Source organism: Budorcas taxicolor, chromosome 3 (genome assembly GCF_023091745.1).
Source record: "Budorcas taxicolor isolate Tak-1 chromosome 3, Takin1.1, whole genome shotgun sequence".
In the NCBI taxonomy this organism is placed as follows: domain Eukaryota; kingdom Metazoa; phylum Chordata; class Mammalia; order Artiodactyla; family Bovidae; genus Budorcas; species Budorcas taxicolor.
The window spans coordinates 93,602,444-93,624,578 of NC_068912.1; the positions used below are offsets into that span (position 1 = coordinate 93,602,444).

The following is a 22,135-nucleotide window of genomic DNA, read 5'->3' on the forward strand; positions in this document are numbered from 1 at the left end:
GCAATGGTTCTATCATCCCATGCTCAGATCAAATTCAAAAATCTGAACAATTGAGATTGATTAAGATGCTCAAAACATGAGACGATCTGGCAATTTAAGCCTACCACTGCTTTTCTTTTCCGCTGTGTGGGCACTGTGACTCACAATAGAATAAGGCATATTAAGTAACTGTATTCAATGTGTTTACTCAGTTGAGTACAGTTCAGTCGCTCAGTCATGTCCAACTTTGCGACCCCATGGACGGCAGCATGCCAGGCCTCCCTGTCCATCACCAACTCCCGGAGTTTACTCAAACTCATGTCCATTGAGTCTGTGATGTCATCTAACCATCTCATCCTCTGTTGTCCCCTTCTCCTCCTGCCCCCAATCCTTCCCAGAATCAGGGTCTTTTCCAATGAGTCAGCTCTTTGCATCAGGTGGCCAAAGTTTTGGAGTTTCAGCTTCAACATCAGTCCTTCCAATGAACACTCAGGACTGATCTCCTTTAGGATGGACTGGTTGGATCTCCTTGCAGTACAAGGGATTTTCAAGAGTCTTCTCCAACACCACAGTTCAAAAGCATCAATTCTTCGGCGCTCAGCTTTCTTTATAGTCCAACTCTCACATCCATACATGAACACTGGAAAAACCATAGCCTTGACTAGACGGACCTTTGTTGGCAAAGTAATGTCTCTGCTTTTTAATAAGCTGTCAAGGTTGGTCATAGCTTTCCTTCCAAGGAGTAAGCATCTTTTAATTTCATGGCTGCAGTCACCATCTGCAGTGACTTTTTTGGAGCCCAAAAAAATAAAGTCTTTCACTGTCTCCCAATCTATTTGCTATGAAGGGATGAGATCAGATGCCATGATCTTCATTTTCTGAATGTTGAGCTTTAAGCCAACCTTTTCACTCTCCTCTTTCACTTTCATCAAGAGGTTCTTTAGTTCTTCTTCACTTTCTGCCATAAGGGTGGTGTCATCTGCATATCTGAGCTCATTGATATTTCTCCCAGCAATCTTGATTCCAGCTTGTGCTTCTTCCAGCCCAGCGTTTCTCATGATGTACTCTGCTTAGAAGTTAAATAAGCAGGGTGACAATATACAGCCTTGACGTACTCCTTTTCCTATTTGGAACCAGTCTGTTGTTTCATGTCCAGTTCTAACTGTTGCTTCCTGACCTGCATACAGATTTCTCAAGAAGCAGGTCAGCAAGTAGTTTGAGCATTCTCTGGCATTGCCTTTCTTTGGGATTGGAATGAAAACTGACCTTTTCCAGTCCTGTGGCCACTGCTGAGTTTTCCAAATTTTATACAACTTTAACTGAATCAAGTAATAAGTAGTTATAAAAATTACATTTCTGAGTTGTAGTTACCTTTAAAATAGCAGGCATGGTTACTTGCGTTGAAAACGTCTCTGTGAAGAGCCTGTAGAGGGCTTCCTTCACAAAACACGATCTATTCCTGTAGCAGCTCAGCGCTTCGGAAATCTGACTTATATTGGCTCCTCCAGCAACCTAGAAAACAAGGATGTTAGCAACAGGTTTCACCTTTCACCTACAAGGAAGGCTTTTTTAGTGTGTCAAGTGTTTGAAACAATAAATATTCACTTAAATGTTTCAAGAGCTTTACAATGTTGATCTCACTCAGTAATTCTAGTCGGTAAATGTTCTCCTCAACCTCATTTTTACATGGTGGCTCCGGAGAGGTGATGAACATTGCTAAATATAACAAACTAATTAAGCAGTGGAGACAGACTCAAATACTGTCTCCCCGCAGCTATGTTACAGTTGAGACCTTGACTGAATAATGCAGAGCATGTAAATTCTTAAACAACCAATAACCGTGAACGCATGTTCTCTAAGTATTCATATAAAACAGGCAAAAAAAGATAGAAAAAAACAGATGAAATAACTAAGATGAAAAGGGAGTTGAACTTTTATAGAACTAGTTAGTTCATTAATATTAAGATAATTCTTCCTTGCTACCACTCAAGTACAACCCTGAAAACACGTTGGAAGGACTGAAGCTGAAGCTCCAGTATTTTGGTCATCTGATGAAAACAGCCAACTTACTGAAAAAGTTCCTGATGCTGGGAAAGATTGAGGGCAGAAGGAGAAGAGGGTGTCAGAAGATAAGATGGCTGGATGACATCACTGATGCAATGAACATGAACTTGGGCAAACTTCAGGAGACTGGAATGGTGAGAGACAGGAAGACCTAGTGTGCCACAGTTGATAGGGTTGCAAAGAATCGGACACAACTAGGCAACTGAACAACCACCACCACTAAAGTAATAATTTCAAAAAGTCTATATATAGACTTTGGGTCTGGAGAATAATGGTAACCTTACCCAAACCATAAATGAAAAAGAAATGTTTATTTATTTAAACATTTATTTAAAAATATAAAACTAGATTTTACCCAGTTTTCAGCATTCCTGGGTAGTGAAGGAAAAGAAACATAAGAGGGTAAAATTCAGGATTTCACAAAAATGAAAAGAAAACCAACCCCTTTTCCACTCCACCATGATCAGCAGTAACAACATTCATTGAAGAAACATCATATCATTGAAGTGACAGAAGAATGCTTTTGAATTAGGACGCCGGTCAATTAAATGCAAAGAAATAAAAAGATTCAAACCAATTCCATATAAAGCTACTGTAAGAATTTTTTTAAAAAGCAAATCTAGGGATTTCCTTGGTGGTCCAATGGCTAAGACTCCACACTCCCAATGAAGTGGGGCCGGGATCAATCCCTGGTCAGGGAATTAGAGCCACAGCTAAAGATCCCACGTGCCTCAGAGACTGCACGTGCCACAACTAAGACCTGGCACAGCTTTACACATTAAAGCAAAACTACACACCTCAGCTAAGAAAAATTCTCGTAAATCAAAAACAAATCTATAACACAACACTTTAAACTGAATTAAATGTTCTTAATAAGGATTACTGGATGCGAAAAAAATACATTCAACAAAAAGATGAAACAGGGATGATTAAACTCAGGAAAAGAAAAGATCAAGTCATATCAAACATAAAAACATATCAAAAACAAAAGTACAAAGTATCCAAGGAATAATAGAATTGATTAAAATTTAGTAAGAAGAAATGCAAGAAATGATAAAGAAATCTTAAAAGAAAGAAGTTAAAAGGATCTAAGATTGAGTGCTGATATAGAAAAGAAGATACAACACACATATTCTTGAAGTTCCTGGGGAAGAATGAACTAATTTGTAAAATTACTATCAACAAAAACTTTCCAGAAATAAAAAAAAGACCTAAATCAACACACTGAAAGAACTCCCACCAACCACCTGGGAAAACTGACCCAAATCAAGACATATCACAGTATAAAGATTAAATTTAATGATAAAGAAAACCAACCTTCAGGGCTTTCTTTTAAAAAGATCAAACATTATTAATATGAATAGAAATCTACTATAATTATTAATGACATTACTCAAGATGTTCCTATTCTTTTTTTTGCACTTGATAAAATACTCAAAGAAATGCTAATATGTGTCACTATGATTGTATTTTTCTTTTCCTTTATAGCTGTTCTGATTTTTGCTTTATGTATCTTTGTTTCTTTGTTGTTAGGTGTCTAATGGTTTATGATGTCTATCTTTGTGAACTGTACCTTTTATCATAAATTTAATAAATAAAATTTTAAAAAAGGGCAAAGGAGTTTATATCCATGCTTGCAACTTCTAGAGGATGTTTCAACAATAAACTGTGGCTCATTTCCATCAATTTCAGCTCTTTCCACAATAGCTGTCCATGCCCCATCCCACTTCCCAGCATATGCTCCTAGAGCTGCCTGCACTTAGCTTGTGAGAGTCCAGGTGGGGAAAAGGACCCTCCAAATATCAGGGATCTGTGCTCTGACTGCTTCTGATAACAGGTACAAAAAGGTGGGTAGCCAATGCCATTGCACCCTCACCAGCCAACTGTTCAAAGCCCCTCTCCCACCAGCTAAAATGACTTCCAGGAAATTTCAAGGGCTGCCCCTTCATTGTTTTCTTTTTCCCCTTTTAGAAGATAGACATTAATGACTATGACATTCAAAACAACTACATATACAGAAAAAATCCCAAAGTTACTACACATACCCAGGGAAAGGCTCATAAAAGACCTAGAGATCTTAAAATTTATACTTCAGGCTGATCCTCAACACAGACCCCAAACACAAAAACAATAACATAGACATCAAACCCTGGGAAGGGAAAAGAATCTATTTCCAGAGTTGCCATTTTATTAGTTTCAAATGTCCAGTTTTCAACAACAAAGCGTATAAAGAAATAGGAAAGCATGGCCCATTCAAATGGAAAAAATTAAAATCAAAAGACACTGTCCCTGTAACAGAACTGATACAGCAGGTCAACTCAAACAAGACTTCAAAACATCCACCTTAAAGATGTTCGAAGAACGAAAGGAAAATTAGATAAATCAAAAAAAAAGAACAAAAGAGAAAACTCAAGAGAGATTTAAAGAAAAAAAGAAAAACCTTAAAAAGAATCAAAAAATATTCTGGAGTTGAAAGATATAATAACTGAAATAAAAATTCACTCGAGTTTTTCAAGGCAGATTTGAGCAGGAAGATGAAAAAAATCAACAAACTTAAAGATAGGACAAAGGGAATTGTGTCAGAGGAACGGAAAGGAAAAAAAAAAAAACTGAAAACCAAGGAGCAGAGTCTAAGGACCCTGTGGAATACCATTACACAGGCCAACATACACACTGTAGGAATCTTAGAAGAGACTTAAAGTAGCAAAGAACACTGGGGGGAAAATGGCTGCAAATGTCCCAAATTTGATGAAAGACATGAATATAAACATCCAAGAAATTTAAGAACTCCATGCAAGATGAACTCAAGAAGACTCACAGTGAGACATGTTATAATCAAAATTCCAAGGCCAAAGATTCTAAGAAGCAGCGAGAGAAGCAAATCATCACATACAAAGGATCCTCAGTAAGACCTGCAGACTTCTCATCAAAAACTTAGAAGCCAGAAGACAATGGGTTGATATATTCAAAGTGTTGAAAGAAAAAAACCGTCAACCAAGAATCTTATGCCCTGCAAAACTGTCCTTCAAAAGTGCGGTGAAAGCCAGAATGACTATCACCAAAAATTCCACAAACAACAAATGCTGGAGAGGGTGTGGAGAGAAGGAAACCCTGCTACACTGTTGGTGGGAATGCAAACTGGTACAGCCACTGTGGAGAACAGTAGGGGAGTTCCTTAAAAAACTAAAACCAGAGCTACCATATGACCTTGAAATCCCACTCTTGGGCATATATCCAGAGGAAAAAAAGATCCAAAATAATATATGTAACCCGATGTTCATTGCAGCACTGTTTGCAATAGCCAAGACATGGAAGCAACCTAAATGTCTATGGACAGAGGAGCAGACAAACATGTGGTGCATAAACACAATGGAATATTATTCTGTCGTTAAAAAAGAATGAAATAATGCCATTTGCAGCAACACAGATAGCCTCAGAGAATGTCATACTGAGTGAAGTTAAGTCAGAGAAGGAGAAATATCAAATGACATCCCTTAAACATAGAACCTAAAAAGAAATGATACAAGTGAACTTACTTACAAAATAAAAAGAGACTCACAGACTTAAAGAATGAAATTATAGTTGCTAGGGTGAAAGGATAGGCAGATGGGATACCTAAGGAGTTTGGGATGGGCATGTACACACTGCAATATTTAAAATGGATAAACAGCAAGGACTTCACTATACATCAAATGAAACTCTGCTCAATGTTTTGTGGCAGCCTGGATGGGAAGGGAGGAGTGTGGGGGAGAATGGGTATATGTGTATTTATGGCTGAGTCCCTTTGCTATTCACCTGAAACTATCACAACACTGTTTATTAATCAGCTATATCCCAATAAAAAAGTGTAAGTCTTCCATGTAAAGAAAAGCCAAGGAAGTTCATTACCACTAAACTTGCCCCATGAAAAACGCTAAAGGAAGTCCTGCAAGGTGAAATGAAGGACCACCACCCAGTAACAAGAAGCCATATGAAGAAATAAAGATCTCAACAAAGGTAAATACATGAGCAATTACAAAAGCTAGTGGTATTTTTAATGGTCAGTAACTATACTTTTTTTCAACATGATTTAATAAATAGTTCCTTCAAAAGATCATTATTCATCTAAAAACTAGTGGTGTTATAAATTTGGTTTATAATTCCAAATTTTGTTTTCTACTTAACTTGTGATGAACACACTAAAAAGAATTATTTTGTGCTTTGGGGCAGACAATGTATAATTTGGGAACATCAATTAGAAGGGGCACAGACAGAGAGCTAAAGGAACAGCTTTTGTTACTGAAATTAAGCTAGTATAAATTCACATTAGAGTGTCATAATATTAGGATGTTAAATGTAACATCCATGATAACCACAAAGAAAACAGCTACAGAATACACAAGAATAATACCAACCAAAAAAAAAAAAAAAAACCCCAAAGTCAATTGAACAAAGAAAACAGTAATGAAGGAAATGAGGGATTAAAAAAAAAGCTGTAAAACATATCGAAACTAATGAGCAAAGTGACAGAAGTCCTTCCTAATCAGTAACTATTTTAAATGTAAAAAGATCAAACAATCTAAACCCAAAGCTGGCAGAAGGATGGAAATAATCATTATTAAAGCAAAGAGCAAAAAAAATAGAGAATATAAAAATAGCAAGAAAATCAATGGAACAAAAAATTGGTTCTTTGAGCACATCACCAAAATTGACAAGTGGATGGACTAAGGGTAAAAAAAAGAAACTAAGAAAAAAAGAAAGGACTCAAAATACTAAAATGTGAAATGAAACAGAAGACATTACAACCAATTCAACAGGAAAAAAAAAAAGAATTATAAGAGTATTATCAAAAATTACATTCTAATAAACTTAATAACCTAGATGAAATGGGCACATTTCTAGACATATAAGACCTAACAAGACTAAATCATGAAGACACTGAAGAAAACTGAAATAGGAAACTGGATCAATAACCAAAAACTTCCCCAAAAATATAAGCCCTAGATCTAATGGGTTCACAATAAATGTTACCAAACACTTAAGGAAGAATTAATGTTAAAACTTTTCAGTTTAACAACTAGAGATGGAACATTTCCTAACTCATTCTACGAACCCAGCATAACCTTGATACCAAAGCCAAAGACGCTATAAGAAAAGGAAACTAGAGTTTAACAGTCCTTACAGAGATGGAAAAATCCCTAACAAAATACAGGCAAACCAAACTCAGCCAAATAAAATAACTATATACCATGACCAAGGCTTCCTTGGTAGCTCAGTTGGTAAAGAATCTGCCTGCAAAGCAGAAGACCCCGGTTCAATTTCTGGGTCAGGAAGATTCCCTAGAGAAGGGATAGGCTACCCACTCTAGTATTCTTGGGCTTCCCTGGTGGCTCAGATGGTAAAGAATCTGCCTGCAAGGTGGAAGATGAGGGTTTGATCCCTGGGTTGGGAAGATCCCATGGAGGAGGGCATGGTAACCCACTCCAGTATTCTTGCCTGGAGAATCCCCAGGGACAGAGGAGCTTGGTGGGCTACAGTCCATGGGATCACAGAGTCAGACATGACTGAGCAACTAAGCACAGCACCATGACCAAGTAGGATTTATTCCCAGATGCAATGTTCAACATACCGTGGTATACTAAAAATCAATGTAAGACACAACAGTATTAGAATGAAGGAGGAAAACCACATGTCAACCTCATCTAATGCAGATAAAGCATTTGACAAAACTCAACACCCTTTCTGGCAAAGTGTCCAACTCTGTGATCCCATGGACTGTAGTGGGCCAGGCTTCTCTGTCCATGGAATTCTCCAGGCAAGAATACTGGAGTGGGTGGCCATTCCCTTCTCCAAGGGTCTTCCCGACGCAAGGATTGAACCTGGGTCTCCTGCATTGCAGGCAGATTCTTTACTGTCTGAGGCACCAGGGAAGCCCCCAAACACTTGCAAAAAAGCCCAGAAGGAAGCTACCTCAACTTAATAAAAGCCATACATGAAAAATCTACAATGAACATGATACTCAATAGTGAGAGACTGAAAGCTTTTAAAATCAGGAAAAAGACAAAAGCCCCTTTCACAGCATCTACTGAACACAGCACTGGAAGTTCTAGACAGAGCAATTAGGTAAGAAAAAGAAATAAAAGGCATCCAAGATGGGTGGGGAGTTTAGGGGAGAATGGATACATGTATATGTATGGCTGAGTCCCTTTGCTGTTCACCTGAAATGATCACAACATTGTTAATCAGCTCTACTCCAATATAAAATAAAAAGTTATATTAAAAAAATAAAAGGCATCCAAATTGAAAAGGTAGAAGTAAAATGATCTACTTACAAACTATATGATCTTATATACCACAAAAAAACAAAAAGCTGTTATCTGTTAGAGCTAATAAATGACTCCAGAAAGTTGCAGGATACACACAGAAATCAGCTCAATTTTTATACAATAATAATGAACAATCTGAAGAGGAAACCACAAAGATAATTCTGTTTACAATAATACAATAAAGTACTTAGGAATTAACAAAGGAGATGAAAGGCTTGTATGATGAAAACCACAACACACTAAGGAAAGAAATTAAAGATGACATAAATAATGGAGACACACCCCATGTGCATGGATTAGAAGACTTCAGGTGTCAACACTACCCAAAATATCTACATATTTATATAATCCTTACCAAAATCCCAATGACCTTTTTATCAGAAATACAAACACACACACTGAATTTATACAGAATTCCAAGGGAGTCACACATCCTGATTTCAAAATGGACTATCAATACAAAGCTATAACAATCAGAACAGTGTGGCACTGGCATAAATACCAGTGGAGGGGACTATAGCCTGCCCAGCTCTTCTGTCCATAGGATTCTCCAGGCAAGAATACTGGAGTGGGCTGCCATCTCCTTCTCCAGGGATCTTCCCAACCCAGGCATCAAACCCGGGTCTTCTGCATTGCAGGAAGATTCTTTATCATCTAAGCCACAGGGGAGCCCATGGAATAGACTAGAAAACCCTAAAACAAAGCCTTGCATTTATGATCAGATGATTTTTAACAAGAGTGCTAAGACAATTTGGTATTTTCAAGAAATTATCCTAAGAAAACTAGATATCCACATGTAAAAGAATAAAGTTGTAAAATCTAACATAACACCACATGAAAGAAATTACCTCAAAACAGATCAAAGACTTAAATTTATGAACTAAAACTATAAGACTCCTATAAGGAACATGAGGAAGAAGCTTCACAATACTGGATTTGGCAGTGATTTCTTGGATATGACACCAAAGGTACAAGCAACAAAAGAAATACAAACTGACAAATCAGAGAAGGGGAGAAAATATTTGAAAATTTTGTATCATAAGGAGTTAATACCCAGACTACACAGAGAACCCTATATCTCAACAACAATAACAAAAATAAAACCTAAGCAACCTAATTTAAAATTTGGCAAACAACTTCACTAGGCATTTCTTCAAAGACATAACAATGGTCAATAAGCTTCTGAAAAGATGCCCAATATAGCTGATAAGTATGGAAATGCAAATCAAAACTGTAGTGAGGTACCACTTTACACCCATTAGAATGGTTACTATTAAAAAATGTAAAAACAGAAAAAAATACGTGTTGGCCAGTGTGTGAAGACATTCAAACACTTGCACACTGTTAGTGAGAATGTAAAAACTGTGCAACTGCTGCAGAAAACATTATGGTAGTTCCCCCCCAAATTAACATAATTATCATATGATCCACCTGCAGTGAGGGAGACCTGGGTTTGATCCCTGGGTTGGGAAGATCCCCTAGAGAAGGGAAAGGCTACCCACTCCAGTAGTCTGGCCTGGAGAATTCCAAAGGGGTTGCAAAGAGTTGGACACGACTGAGCAACTTTCACTTTCACACCATATAATCCAGCAATTCCACTTCTGGATTGCTCATTGTTCAGTCGCTAAATCATGTCCAACTCTTTGTGACACCATGGACTGCAGTACACCAGGCTTCCCTGTTCTTCACTATCTCATGGAGTTTGCTCAAACTCATGTCCATTCTAGTATATACTTCTGGGTATATACCAAAAAAAACAAAAGCAGATTCTTGGGAGTTTCCCAGTGGACTAGTGATCAGGATTCTGGGCTTTCACTGCAGAGGCCTGGATTCAATCCCTGGTCAAGAACTGAGGCTTCACAGAGTGATCAAAAAAAAAGCAGAGTCTCAGAGAGATATTTGTGTACTCCTACTTGCAGCAACATTACTCACAATAATCAACACAATAGCCAAAACATGGAAGCAACCCAAGTACATATCAGTGACAACTGGATAAGCACAATGTGGTATACACATAATGGTTATTATTCAACCTGAAAAAGGCAGTATGCCACATGGACAAACCCTTAGGACACTATGTAAAGTAAAATGAGCCAGTCACAAAAGGACAAGTACTGTGCGACTCCACTTAACATGAAAGACTTGGTCAAAATCATAGAGACACAAAGTAGAAGTTTGTATTGCCAGCGTCTGGGGAGAAGGGGTAATGGGAGGCAGGGTTTCATGCCTACAGAATTTCAGCTTTACAAGGTGAAAAGAGCCATGAAGATGAATGATGGTGATGGCTGAACAAAATTATTAATGTATTTAAAAGCACTGAACTATACACTTAAAAAGATTAAAATAATAAATTTTATGTGTACTTTACCATCCCCTCCCCAAAAATGGGAACATGAACTGACATGGGGTGACTTCCAAGACATACCACTAAGTTAAAAAGCAAAGTAGAAAGTACATGTACTATGCTACCTACTGAGTAAGAAGTGGAAATTTAAAAACCTAAATACATACGGCTTAACACTTTGACTATACTCTCAGTCAAGAGTGAAAAGAAAGAACCGCAAATATATCTTCAACTCTTCTTCAGTAGGTTTGTGGTTCAAAGTACTATAGGTGAAGCAACTCTGAAACTATTTTATATGCATTACAGGATTAAGGAAAACGTGCTGAGGCTGTTGGAAGCTGAGGTTCTCCACGTGGAAAAGAGATACAAACACAGAATGTGGAAAGGCAAAGAAGAACAATATAAAGATGGACATTTGTAAGTATCACTTTTAAACTTACTTCATCTGTTTCTTAGCTCTGCTTGATGAAACGGCTTAAAAACACATCTAGCACTCAGACAGTGATTTCCCAGTAAAAGGAACCAGGGCTCTTGGGAGAAATGTCTAACTCTGAGGCCAAAACAGGGAAGTATAAGAAGCCTAGAAAGTACAGAAGGACTCAAAATAATACCAGTAATAATGAGGGCATGTAAAAACAGACACAGGAGCTCTCATTGGCCACCCTGTGACAAACTGAGCATCAAAATAATTAAGAACAGCAATTCATTATAAATCACGAAAACAACAGGAATCAATGAGTTCACACTGAGGATATGTTAGACTTGCTAAATGTTTTGAGTAAAAAGAAGACCTGAAAAAAAAGGAGAGTTAGAGTTGGAAAATCATCACTTTGCAACCACTGCAGTAGAGAATGGTTCAGTAAGAATCATCAATGGATGCTGAATCTAGATCAGAAGGTCTGATGAGGGCCAGGATGTTGGCACAGTCTTCTAATATCCTATACATCACTCATTAGTTTCAAAAGGAATAGTATTATCTATGTAGGGTAGAAACAGTACAAGAGTATATAGACAATACTTTATCTGCACCTGGATATTTTACTTGGTACCTGAACAATACTTTGACCAAGTGAGAAAATAAATATCACCAATGAGGGACACTCTGTGCTTCATATCACAATACACTTGAGAAGGGCACAACATCCCTTATGTGGTATTCTGGGTAGACCTAGAAGAATCTGAATTATGATGAAGCATCAGACAAACCCAAAATGAGGAACATTCTTCAAAAAAAGCAAACGAAACAATGTTAGTTTGTATTCTTCAAAAACATCAATGTAATGAAGAAAAGGAAGGACTGTGACACCTGAGGCTTTCTAGGTAGCCTGGAAATGCAGAAGATGCTGGTTCGATCCCTGGGCCGGAAAGGTCCCCTGGAGTAGGAAACGGCAACCCACTCCACTATTACTGCCTGGAAAATTCTGTGGACAGAGGAGCTTGGCAGGTTACAGTTCATGGGGTCACAAAGAGCTGGACATGACTAAGCATACATATGACAACTGAATGTAAAAATAACCATGGACTAAAAGGAAAAATATTTTATAAACGGCGTTAAACTGGGAAAATCAACACTGGAAACACATACAGTAGATTTTTATATAAAAGTATTGTATTGATGTTAAATTTCCTGAAATTTGACAGCTGCACTGTGGTCATCCTTGAGATTACCTGTGCTCTCACAGAGCCAAAGAGACTATCTTTCCTCTCTAGGAAATACAAAGTAAAGTATATTAATGGGCAGAGGGGCATGTTGTATGCAACCTACCCTCAAGAAAAAAATTGTGTGTGGGGACTTCCCTGGTGGTCCAGTGGCTAGACTTTGCGCTTACAAGGAGCCTGGGTTTGATCCCTGGTCAGGGAAGTAGATCCCATATGCTACAACTAAAGATCCCACATTCTGCAACTAAGACCTAGCACAGCCATATATGCATGCGTGTGTGTGTGTATTAAAAATTGCGTGTATAGAGACAGAATAGGGTAAGACAAATTTGGCAAAATGTTTAAAGTTAGTGATCTGCCACATTAAAAATTATTCCAAAATGGTTTTCAAGTGCTATATGTAGATCAACCGTGCAAGCATCTACACATTATTAACAATCTAAACAATGGGTATAGTCTAGATTTTTAAGCTTTGTGATAATCTAGATGTAACAGTTGAAAGAAAAACACAGGATAAGCCATTGTAAGACTAAGCAGACCAGACAGCTGTTGCACCGCCCGCTCTCTCCAAGGTCTCCTACAGATGCCAGTACAAAGCAATTCTCATTCTTGAGACACCCCACCAGTGGATCAGCAAGGACTTCCTAGCAAATGAAAATGTTATATGGCCCTTAAGACTAAATGGTGGGTGCCCTTTCCCACCATTTTAAAGAAATTAAGTACACACTGCCCACTCTAACATTAAGTACAAGAAAATAACACATACCTGTTCTGTTAGAAGGTTTTTACTAACCCTTAATTTTATCCATTTTAAGCAAACTTTTGAGCAACCCAAACAACAAAAATGCTTATATTTCACATCTGATTTGAAAAATACATATTTCTCTTAAATATAAGATTTTCTGAAACACACCTTTTAAATTTACCATACCTTATACTCCACTAAGTCTGGATTAGGATCTTTAGAATTTCTTAGTACTGGGAAGATTGTGGTCTCTTCTGTCCCTCCCCTAAAATATCCAACACTGTATACAATGCATTATTTAACATTTTCAAAATAAATTAAACTTACATGTGTACCAGATAAAGTTTACTGAAAGAAAACTTGTCTCATTTTCTTTTGGTATACTGGCTTTGACAGTATCTTAACTACATGCATAATCTCTCTACAGAATATTCTAGCACTTGGCAATATTACTGTATATATCATGAGTTGATGTGTTAAAAATCTTTTTTTTTAATTGCTGTGGTTCTTTTGATCATTGGGACACTAAGTGCCATTAATCTGAGACAGACCTAGGTGTACATTCTTGGCAAACAATTCTCTACTATACACATTTAATCTGAAAGTTCAAATTATCTATTTGTAGCCTAATGATGCCAACTGATAGCTTCATGTGTTCATTAAGAAGTCATTTAAAATTAAAAAACTTTAAGACACAATTGGTATTTTTAAATCAAAAGAATAAAATGTGAAAAAACTAGTGACTGCAAGTCACTTTACTCTCACCCCAGTAAAAATTACACAAGTCATTGTTTTTAATGGGTTCTTTTGAAGTCATTGTTCTGAACTTTGGCTCCACATTAGAATTACTTAATGCCCAGGCCAAATCCCAGACCAGTTACATTGGAATCTCTAGGGAATAGGCCACAAGCATCAGTGTATTTTAAAACTCCCAAAGTGATTAGAATGTACAACTAAGATGGAAAGCCATTGTTTTTAAAAAGTATTCTAGGACATAAATATTTAAATATATGCTCTTTAAAAAACAGCACTAGAGGCTATAAACATAGTCTAGCAATGTACAGTACTTTTTCCTTCAGGGTCTTTTAAAAATTGCGTTCAAAAACGGCGTTAGGCATACATCACCTGCCTTATTCATTATATTTAGCTGTTACTAGAGGTGAAAGCATTAGTTTCACAAAGACCCAAATATACGACCAGCTCTATCATTTAATAGTTCTATGACTGTGGATAAACAGCTTAACCTCCTCATCTGTAAAATGGGAGGTTTCAAATAGAAAACAACGTGCAAAACATGCCAACTGGCACGTAAGAGGTAATGTGAAATGGCTCCGCTTATCGTTATCGAGCTAGACTGGACTTGAAGATACTGGAGGCTAGGGCTGCATCTAGTTTTAGGTTATATTTTCACAACCTCATACCACATAGTAGTTACACAATAATTCTTAATCATTAAGCTCCTTAAGAACTGTTAATCTGTCTTTGTAACCCAAATGCCTCATACAGATTCTGATACACAAAGAAAGCTTAATAATGTTCTGAACAAATGAAACAAACTCATTTCAGAAAAGAACGAACCCTCAAGCCTTCCTTTGCAGCAAAGAAGTCAGAATAACCAGCATCTGTAGCCAACAGTCCCACAAATTGCATCGCAGGCCGTTGTTGTATAAATAGTTCTACAGCTCCATCAGTGATGTAACTACCCCCAGAAATGTCCAGGGACTCAATATTAGGCAGAATATCTTTCTGCTGTAGCAAATGAAAAGCTAGATCTGACTTGAGTTGCCTGTGATCAGAAATATCAAGGTGAAGCAGACATTTAAGTTCTCTAATGACTGCAAGAATCTGTGGTTTGGTCATGGTCAGACATTTTAGATAGTGCATTGTAAGAGATCGGAGTCGATCCTTACAGGTAAGCAGTGCAGAGATGTTAGTGACCAGAGTATTAGAGATATCCAAGCTTTCCAGTTTGGGTAACTGCGAAACATGAGCCAGGTCTTCACTATGAAAACAAACGTTGAAAACGCTTAAAACACGAAGACCAGTAAGCTGGCCAAAGAACAAGAGTCTTGAATCTCGAGGGATGCTTGTTGAGTCCAGGATGAGACGTCGGAGGTTTCCTTGGATCCAGCTATTGCTGCAGAGGCCACTTAGGATGTCTGGGATTGAGAGGTCAGTGTGTACTGCAGTAGCATCCAGTTCAATGAGTTTGTGATGGCAGAAGGCTTTTAAGAATGCAGCTGTGGATATTTTAGCTTTCTGAATGTTGACCAGCTTCAGTTTCATTCGGTTGCTTTGGAAAATGCTTGCTGTTCTATCAGTCAGCTTGCCTATAAGAGAACCAGAACCAGCTTGTAATAACTAAATCTCATGCCTTTTCCAGGAGGCACTGTGGCCAGTAAACTGTGATAGATGCTAATAGTAACAATAATGACTACATTTATTATTTATTCTGTGCTGAGCATTGTTCTAAACCCTTTACTCTGATTATCTCATTTACTCTTTAAAATAATATTGTAAAGGAATTATGATTATTACCATCCCACAGCTGAGGAAACTAAAGCTTAAAGGGGTTAATGAACTTACTCAAGGTCAAAGTATGTGGCAGAATCAAGAATCAAAAGCAGTTTGACTTCAGCGTCCACAGTTTTAACCACAGTAACCTTGTTTACTTGGGCTTCCCTGGTAGCTCAGCTGGTAAAGAATCTGCCTGCAATGCAGGAGACCCCAGTTCGATCACAAAGATCTGCTGGAGAAGGGATAGCCTACCCACTTCAGTACTCAGGGGCTTCCCTGGTGGCCCTTAGGGTAAAGAATCTGCCTGCAATTTGGGAGACCTGGGTTTGATCCCTGGGTTGGGAAGATCCCCTGGAGAGGGGAATAGCTACCCACTCCAGTACTCTGGCCTAGAGAATTCCATGGACAGAGGAGCCTGGCAGGCTACAGTCCATGGGGTCACAAAGACTTGGACACAACTGAGTGACTTTTACTTCACTTCACTTCAACTTTGTTCAGAGAAGCAAAAAAAAAAAGACAAAATAAAAGAGGTAGGTAAGTATAGGGCCTATAATATGCAAATAGCACTAATCATTACTTTTAACCAAATTAGTGGATGGCCTTTGGTAAGTCACTTATCTCTCTATGCCTCATTTTCCTCATCTGTAAAATCAATGGGTTATATTAGATTTCATTTAGAAACAACTTAATATTAAGCATCTTCTATATGTGAGACTCCATATTAAGTAATAGGCATACAAGGTAATACGACACCTGTGACACAAAGAATTCAGTCTAGGAAGCATCTCAGGCAAATAAGTGATCATAATAATATATTATATTCAGTGGTGATTTGCACCAGATATTGAACACAGATGAGATTAATATCAGGGCAGGTTTTTGAGGCTGAATATCACCTGCCCAAGGGGAAGGTGAAGGGTGGGAGAACAAAACAAAGACATGGAGGCTCCGAACGTCAGATTATTCAGAATGACCCTATTTGATCAGTGCTACTGGACCACAGTGTACAAGGAGAGGCCTGGCTGGAAATGACAGTAGAGAGGAAGGTAAAAGGCAGATGGGGCCTGTAAACAAAGCTAGGAAACAGATGTACCCTGTAAACAAAAATGAAAAACTCAAAATTTTTAAGCAAAAAATGAATGGTTATAATATATTTTTACAAAGACCAATTATGTGTGATGACACAAAAGAATTAAGATGGTGTTTGATGGGAGTGGGATGGGGCAACATATTATTAATGATTTTAACGATGAGAGATGATAGTTTAAACTGACAAAACACAGCAGTTGAATGGATTAAGGGAAAGAACTGAGGGAAAAGGTATATAAGCTGATTCACAAGTCCCCAGTCTGAGTTGGGCTATGCTACTAACAGGAAAAAGGAAACCTCAATACTCAAGGCTTTCAGAAAGAACTTACTACATTTATTCAAGGGCTTCCCATGCAGCTCAGTTGCTAACGAATCTGCCTGCAATGGTGGAGAACCTGGGTTCTATTCCTGGGTCAGGAAGATCCCCTGGAGAAGGAAATGGCAACCCACTCCAGTATTCTTGCCTGTAGAATGCCATGGACAGAGGAGCCTGGCAGACTACAGTCCACAGTGTTACAAAGAGCTGCTGCCGCTGCTGCTGCTGCTAAGTCATTTCAGTCGTGTCCAACCCTGTGTGACCCCATAGACGGCAGCCCACCAGGCTCCCCCGTCCCGGGGATTCTCCAGGCAAGAGGGGACATGACTTAATACTATCTTTCTTTCTTATTCAGGAAATATCAAGTGCTATGCTTCATGCCAAGAACAGTGAATGAGACAGACATGACTCCTGCCATAATGAGGTTTCTTCACATCCTAGAAGAACATAAATACAAAAGAATATAAAACAAGCAAAATACTATTAACATTAAAACTGCAGCAAAGGGGCCAGTCTCCGCAGTGCGCAGGCGCGGAGCTCACTTCTTGTCAGTGGGCGCCACGTGCGGGTTTGTGGCTCAGTAGCAGTAGCAGCAGCGGCGGCTGGTCTCCGGCAGGATGAGCGGCTTCAGCAGCGAGGAGTGCGCGGAGCCCTTCACCCTCGAGTACCGAGTCTTCCTCAAAAATGAAAAAGGACAATATATCTCTCCATTTCATGATATTCCAATTTATGCAGATAAGGAAGTGTTTCACATGGTTGTTGAAGTACCACGCTGGTCGAATGCAAAAATGGAGATTGCTACAAAGAACCCTTTAAACCCAATTAAACAAGATGTGAAGAAAGGAAAACTCCGTTACGTTGCAAATCTGTTCCCTTATAAAGAATATATCTGGAACTACAGTGCCATCCCTCAGACTTGGGAAGACCAAGGACACAATGACAAACACACTGGCTGTTGTGGTGACAATGACCCAACTAATGTGTGTGAAATTGGAAGCAAGGTGTGTGCAGGAGGGGAAATTATCAGAGTGAAAGTTCTGGGCATTCTGGCGATGACTGACAAAGGGGAAACCGACTGGAAAGTCATTGCTATTAATGTGGAAGATCCTGATGCAGCCAATTATAATGATATTAATGATGTCAAGCGGCTGAAACCTGGCTACCTGGAAGCTACTGTGGATTGGTTTAGGAGGTACAAGGTTCCAGATGGAAAACCTGAGAATGAGTTTGCTTTCAATGCAGAATTTAAAGATAAGAACTTTGCAATTGACATTATTGAGAGCACTCATGACTATTGGAGAGCATTAGTGATTAAGAAAACTGATGGAAAAGGAATCAGCTGTGTGAACACCACGGTGTCTGAGAGCCCCTTCCAGTGTGATCCTGATGCTGCCAAAGCCACTGTGGATGCTTTACCACCACCATGTGAATCTGCCTGCACAAAACCAACAGATGTGGATGACTGGTTCCATCACCAGAAAAACTAAGGAAATTTCTCTGGAATACAAGCTGATATTGCTGCATCCTACTTGTCGGAAAGTGTTAGATGTGAACGTAGTAGCTTTTCCAAGCTTTAAACTTATAGAACTAATCAGTCAGATTCTGCTGTCACCAATCCAATATATTCATACATGATCCATCTAAGAGCATTTATCATGTCAACTAAGGTAACTTTTAGTTCCTGCTTAAATATGAAGGCGGTTGTAGTTTGGAAGTCATCTGTGACCGAGTATGCAAGATAAGTACATATTGCATGTATATGTTTGCCATGGGTTAGGAAATAAAAATTATTCTGTTTCAAAACAAAAAAAAAAATGCAGCAAAGGTTCTAAAGGAAACAAACAAGACTATAACACAGAGGTGGGGAAAAATGAGAAGGAAGACAAGAATCTTTTGTCTTTCAGTGCAGTATTAGGAGGTGACATTTAAGCTGAGACAAAAAGGATGTGAAAGGCAAAGATAGCTGCCATTCCAGACACAGGGACAGGCTAAAGCCCTGAGAAGAGAAACAGTTTGGCTATTTTTGTGAAATGAGAGGAAACCAGTGCAGCTGAAGCACAGATGGAGAAGGGGATACCATAATCTGACAGGTTATAGACAGAGGCAAGAGTCAGTCAGACCTTGTAGGCCAGGGTAAATAACTGGCATTTTATCCTAAGCACAAAGAGAAGACTTTAAAGAGTGGCAAAAGTGCAGACGGGTCTGATTAAGATATAGAGGACTACTCTCCGCTAAGTGGCAGAGCTTGGTGATGAGCAAAATTAAAGGTGAGGAAACCACTTGGGAGACCAGGGGAGAAGAAAGAGAAAGGTGCCATTGGCAGGGGCTAGGAGGAAAAGGTGGCTCAGATGGTAAAGAATCTGCCTGCAATGTAGGAGGCCTGGGTTCGATCCCTAGGTTGGGAAGATCCCCTGGAGAAGAGAATGGATACCCACTTTGGTATTCTTGCTCGGAGAATTCCCCAGACAGAGGAGCCTGGCAGGCTCCAGTCCATGGGGTTGCAAAGAGTCAGACACTAACATCTGACCTGACGTGAGGAGAACATTTGAGATATGTACTTTGAAGGCAGAAAATGTGTCAAAAGAACAAAGGACAGGGCGGGGGGGGGGGGGGGGGGGGCGGATGAAAAGTGACTCCTAAGTCACTGAACAGGTAGACCAATGAGATGGGAGGCAATGGCAGTGTAGCAGATGCTGTCATGTGACACCAGATCACATTTAAAAATAAATGACTGGGACTCCCAGCAGCTAAGAACCTGCCTTCGAATGCAGGGGATGCAGTTCTGATCCCTGGTTGGCGAACTAAAATGCCAATGTCGAGGGGCAACTAAGCCCACAAGCTCCAACTACTGATCCCACGCATCCCAATTAGAGAGCCTGCATGCCACAACTACAGAGCCCTTGCACTCTGGACTCCACACATCACGACTAGAGAGAAGCCCACAGACCATAATGAAGAGCTAAGACCCAATGCAGCCATAAATAAATAATTTTTTTTTTTTTTAAAGAAAAAAAGAAAGGACTTACTACTTGAGCTGCTGGAAATGCCACCAACTGACAGCCCTCATCTATGTAGAATGCATCAGCTGAAAAGAGTTCCTTCACCCATGGTCATACCACTTTCCCATGGAAACCCACATTCAAAGACTGTGTTGGGAAGTATAAAGATTCAGCCCTCACACCCTAACAAAACACAGATCTGAGTAGTTATTCTACCTTCAAGACTTTCCACAAAATCAGCCAAGGTCTTCTCGATTCTATATATTTTAAATCTAAAAGACTGAAGCATAAACATTTGGAATTAATCAGAATAGAGAATGTTATTTAAAACATGGAAATGTAAGAGGAAAAGAATAAGGACCAACTGTCAAAAAGCATCTACAAAGGAGATATAAGCATCTGAATGCAGAGCTCCAGAGAATAGCAAGAAGAGATAAGAAAGCCTACCTCAGCGATCAATGCAAAGAAATAGAGGAAAACAACAGAATGGGAAAGACTAGAGATCTCTTCAAGAAAGTTAGAGATACCATGGGAACATTTCATGCAAAGATGGGCTCGATAAAGGACAAAAATGGTATGGACCTAACAGAAGCAGAAGTTATTAAGAAGAGGTGGCAGGAATACACAGAAGAACTGTACAAAAATGATCTTCACGACCCAGATAATCACGATGGTGTGATCAATCACCTAGAGCCAGACATCCTGGAATGTGAAGTCAAGTGGGCCGTAGAGCATCACTATGAACAAAGCTAGTGGAGGTGATGGAATTCCAGTTGAGCTATTCCAAATCCTGAAAGATGATGCTGTCAAAGTGCTGCACTCAATATGCCAGCACATTTGGAAAACTCAGCAGTGGCCACAGGACTGCAAAAGGTCAGTTTTCATTCCAATCCCAAAGAAAGGCAATGCCAAAGAATGCTCAAGCTACCACACAATTGCACTCATCTCACACGCTAGTAAAGTAATGCTGAAAATTCTCCAAGCCAGGCTTCAGCAATACGTGCACCATGAACTCCCAGATGTTCAAACTGGTCTTAGAAAAGCCAGAGGAACCAGAGATCAAATGGCCAATATCTGCTGGATCATGGAAAAAGCAAGAGAGTACCAGAAAAACATGTATTTCTGCTTTATTGACTGTTAGGGACCAAACGGTCTCTAGGACCTGAGTCATGTTTACCAGAAGGAGACAGGATATGCGCTCATCCTGCCTGGCCAATCATGTAACACCAGCTACTCCTGTAACTGAGACAAAGAACTGCCTGTATATAAGCCACCATACTTCTTTGCTCGCGGCTCTCGTCGGATTCCCTTGTGTGGGATGAGACTTGAGCCCTAGTGCGCTAGAGATAAACTCCCTTCTTGTTTTTGCATTACTGTGGTGGACTTGCTCTCTCGGTCGGTTCGGAGATACGGGCTCGGAGGATAACATTGACTATGCCAAAGCCTTTGACTATGTGGATCACAATAAACTGTGGAAAATTCTGAAAGAGATGGGAATACCAGACCACCTGACCTGCTTCTTGAGAAACCTATACGCAGGTCAGGAAGCAACAGTTAGAACTGGACATGGAACAACAGACTGGTTCCAAACAGGAAAACAAGTACACCACCCTGCTTATTTAACTTGTATGCAGAGTACATTGTAAGAAATGCTGGGCTGGAAGAAGCACAAGCTGGAATCAAGATTGCTGGGAGAAATATCAATAACTTCAGATATGCAGATGACACCACCCTTATGGCACAAAGTGAAGAGGAACTAAAAAGCCTCTTGATGAAAGTGAAAGTGGAGAGTGAAAAAGTTGGCTTAAAGCTCAACATTCAGAAAACGAAGATCATGGCATCTGGTCCCATCACTTCATGGGAAATAGATGGGGAAACAGTGGAAACAGTGTCAGACTTTATTTTTGGGGGCTCCAAAATCACTGCAGATGGTGACTGCAGCCATGAAATGAAAAGACGCTTACTCCTTGGAAGAAAAGTTATGACCAACCTAGACAGCATGTTGAAAAGCAGAGACATTACTTTGCCAATAGAGGTCTGTCTAGTCAAGGCTATGGTTTTTCCTGTGGTCATGTATGGATGTGAGAGTTGGACTGTGAAGAAAGCTGAGTGCCGAAG

The 22,135-nt window shown here is 39.2% G+C and overlaps 2 protein-coding genes across 2 annotated transcripts in view; one reads left to right on the plus strand and one right to left on the minus strand.

Moving 5' to 3' along the window:
* ZYG11A (zyg-11 family member A, cell cycle regulator) overlaps positions 1-22,135 on the minus strand; it is a 65,194-nt gene that overhangs the window by 18,084 nt on the left and 24,975 nt on the right. Inside the window, exons 3-4 of the mRNA XM_052637546.1 lie at positions 14,675-15,426; positions 1,351-1,491 (exon numbers count right to left, since the gene is read on the minus strand). Of these exons, the coding sequence (XP_052493506.1) occupies positions 1,351-1,491; positions 14,675-15,426 (893 nt within the window). The remainder of the gene's footprint in view (positions 1-1,350; positions 1,492-14,674; positions 15,427-22,135) is intronic.
* LOC128045083 (inorganic pyrophosphatase-like) lies at positions 17,601-18,505 on the plus strand. Its single transcript, XM_052637547.1, has one exon. It carries the CDS (start codon positions 17,636-17,638, stop codon positions 18,503-18,505), a length of 870 nt encoding a protein of 289 aa, XP_052493507.1. The 5' UTR covers positions 17,601-17,635.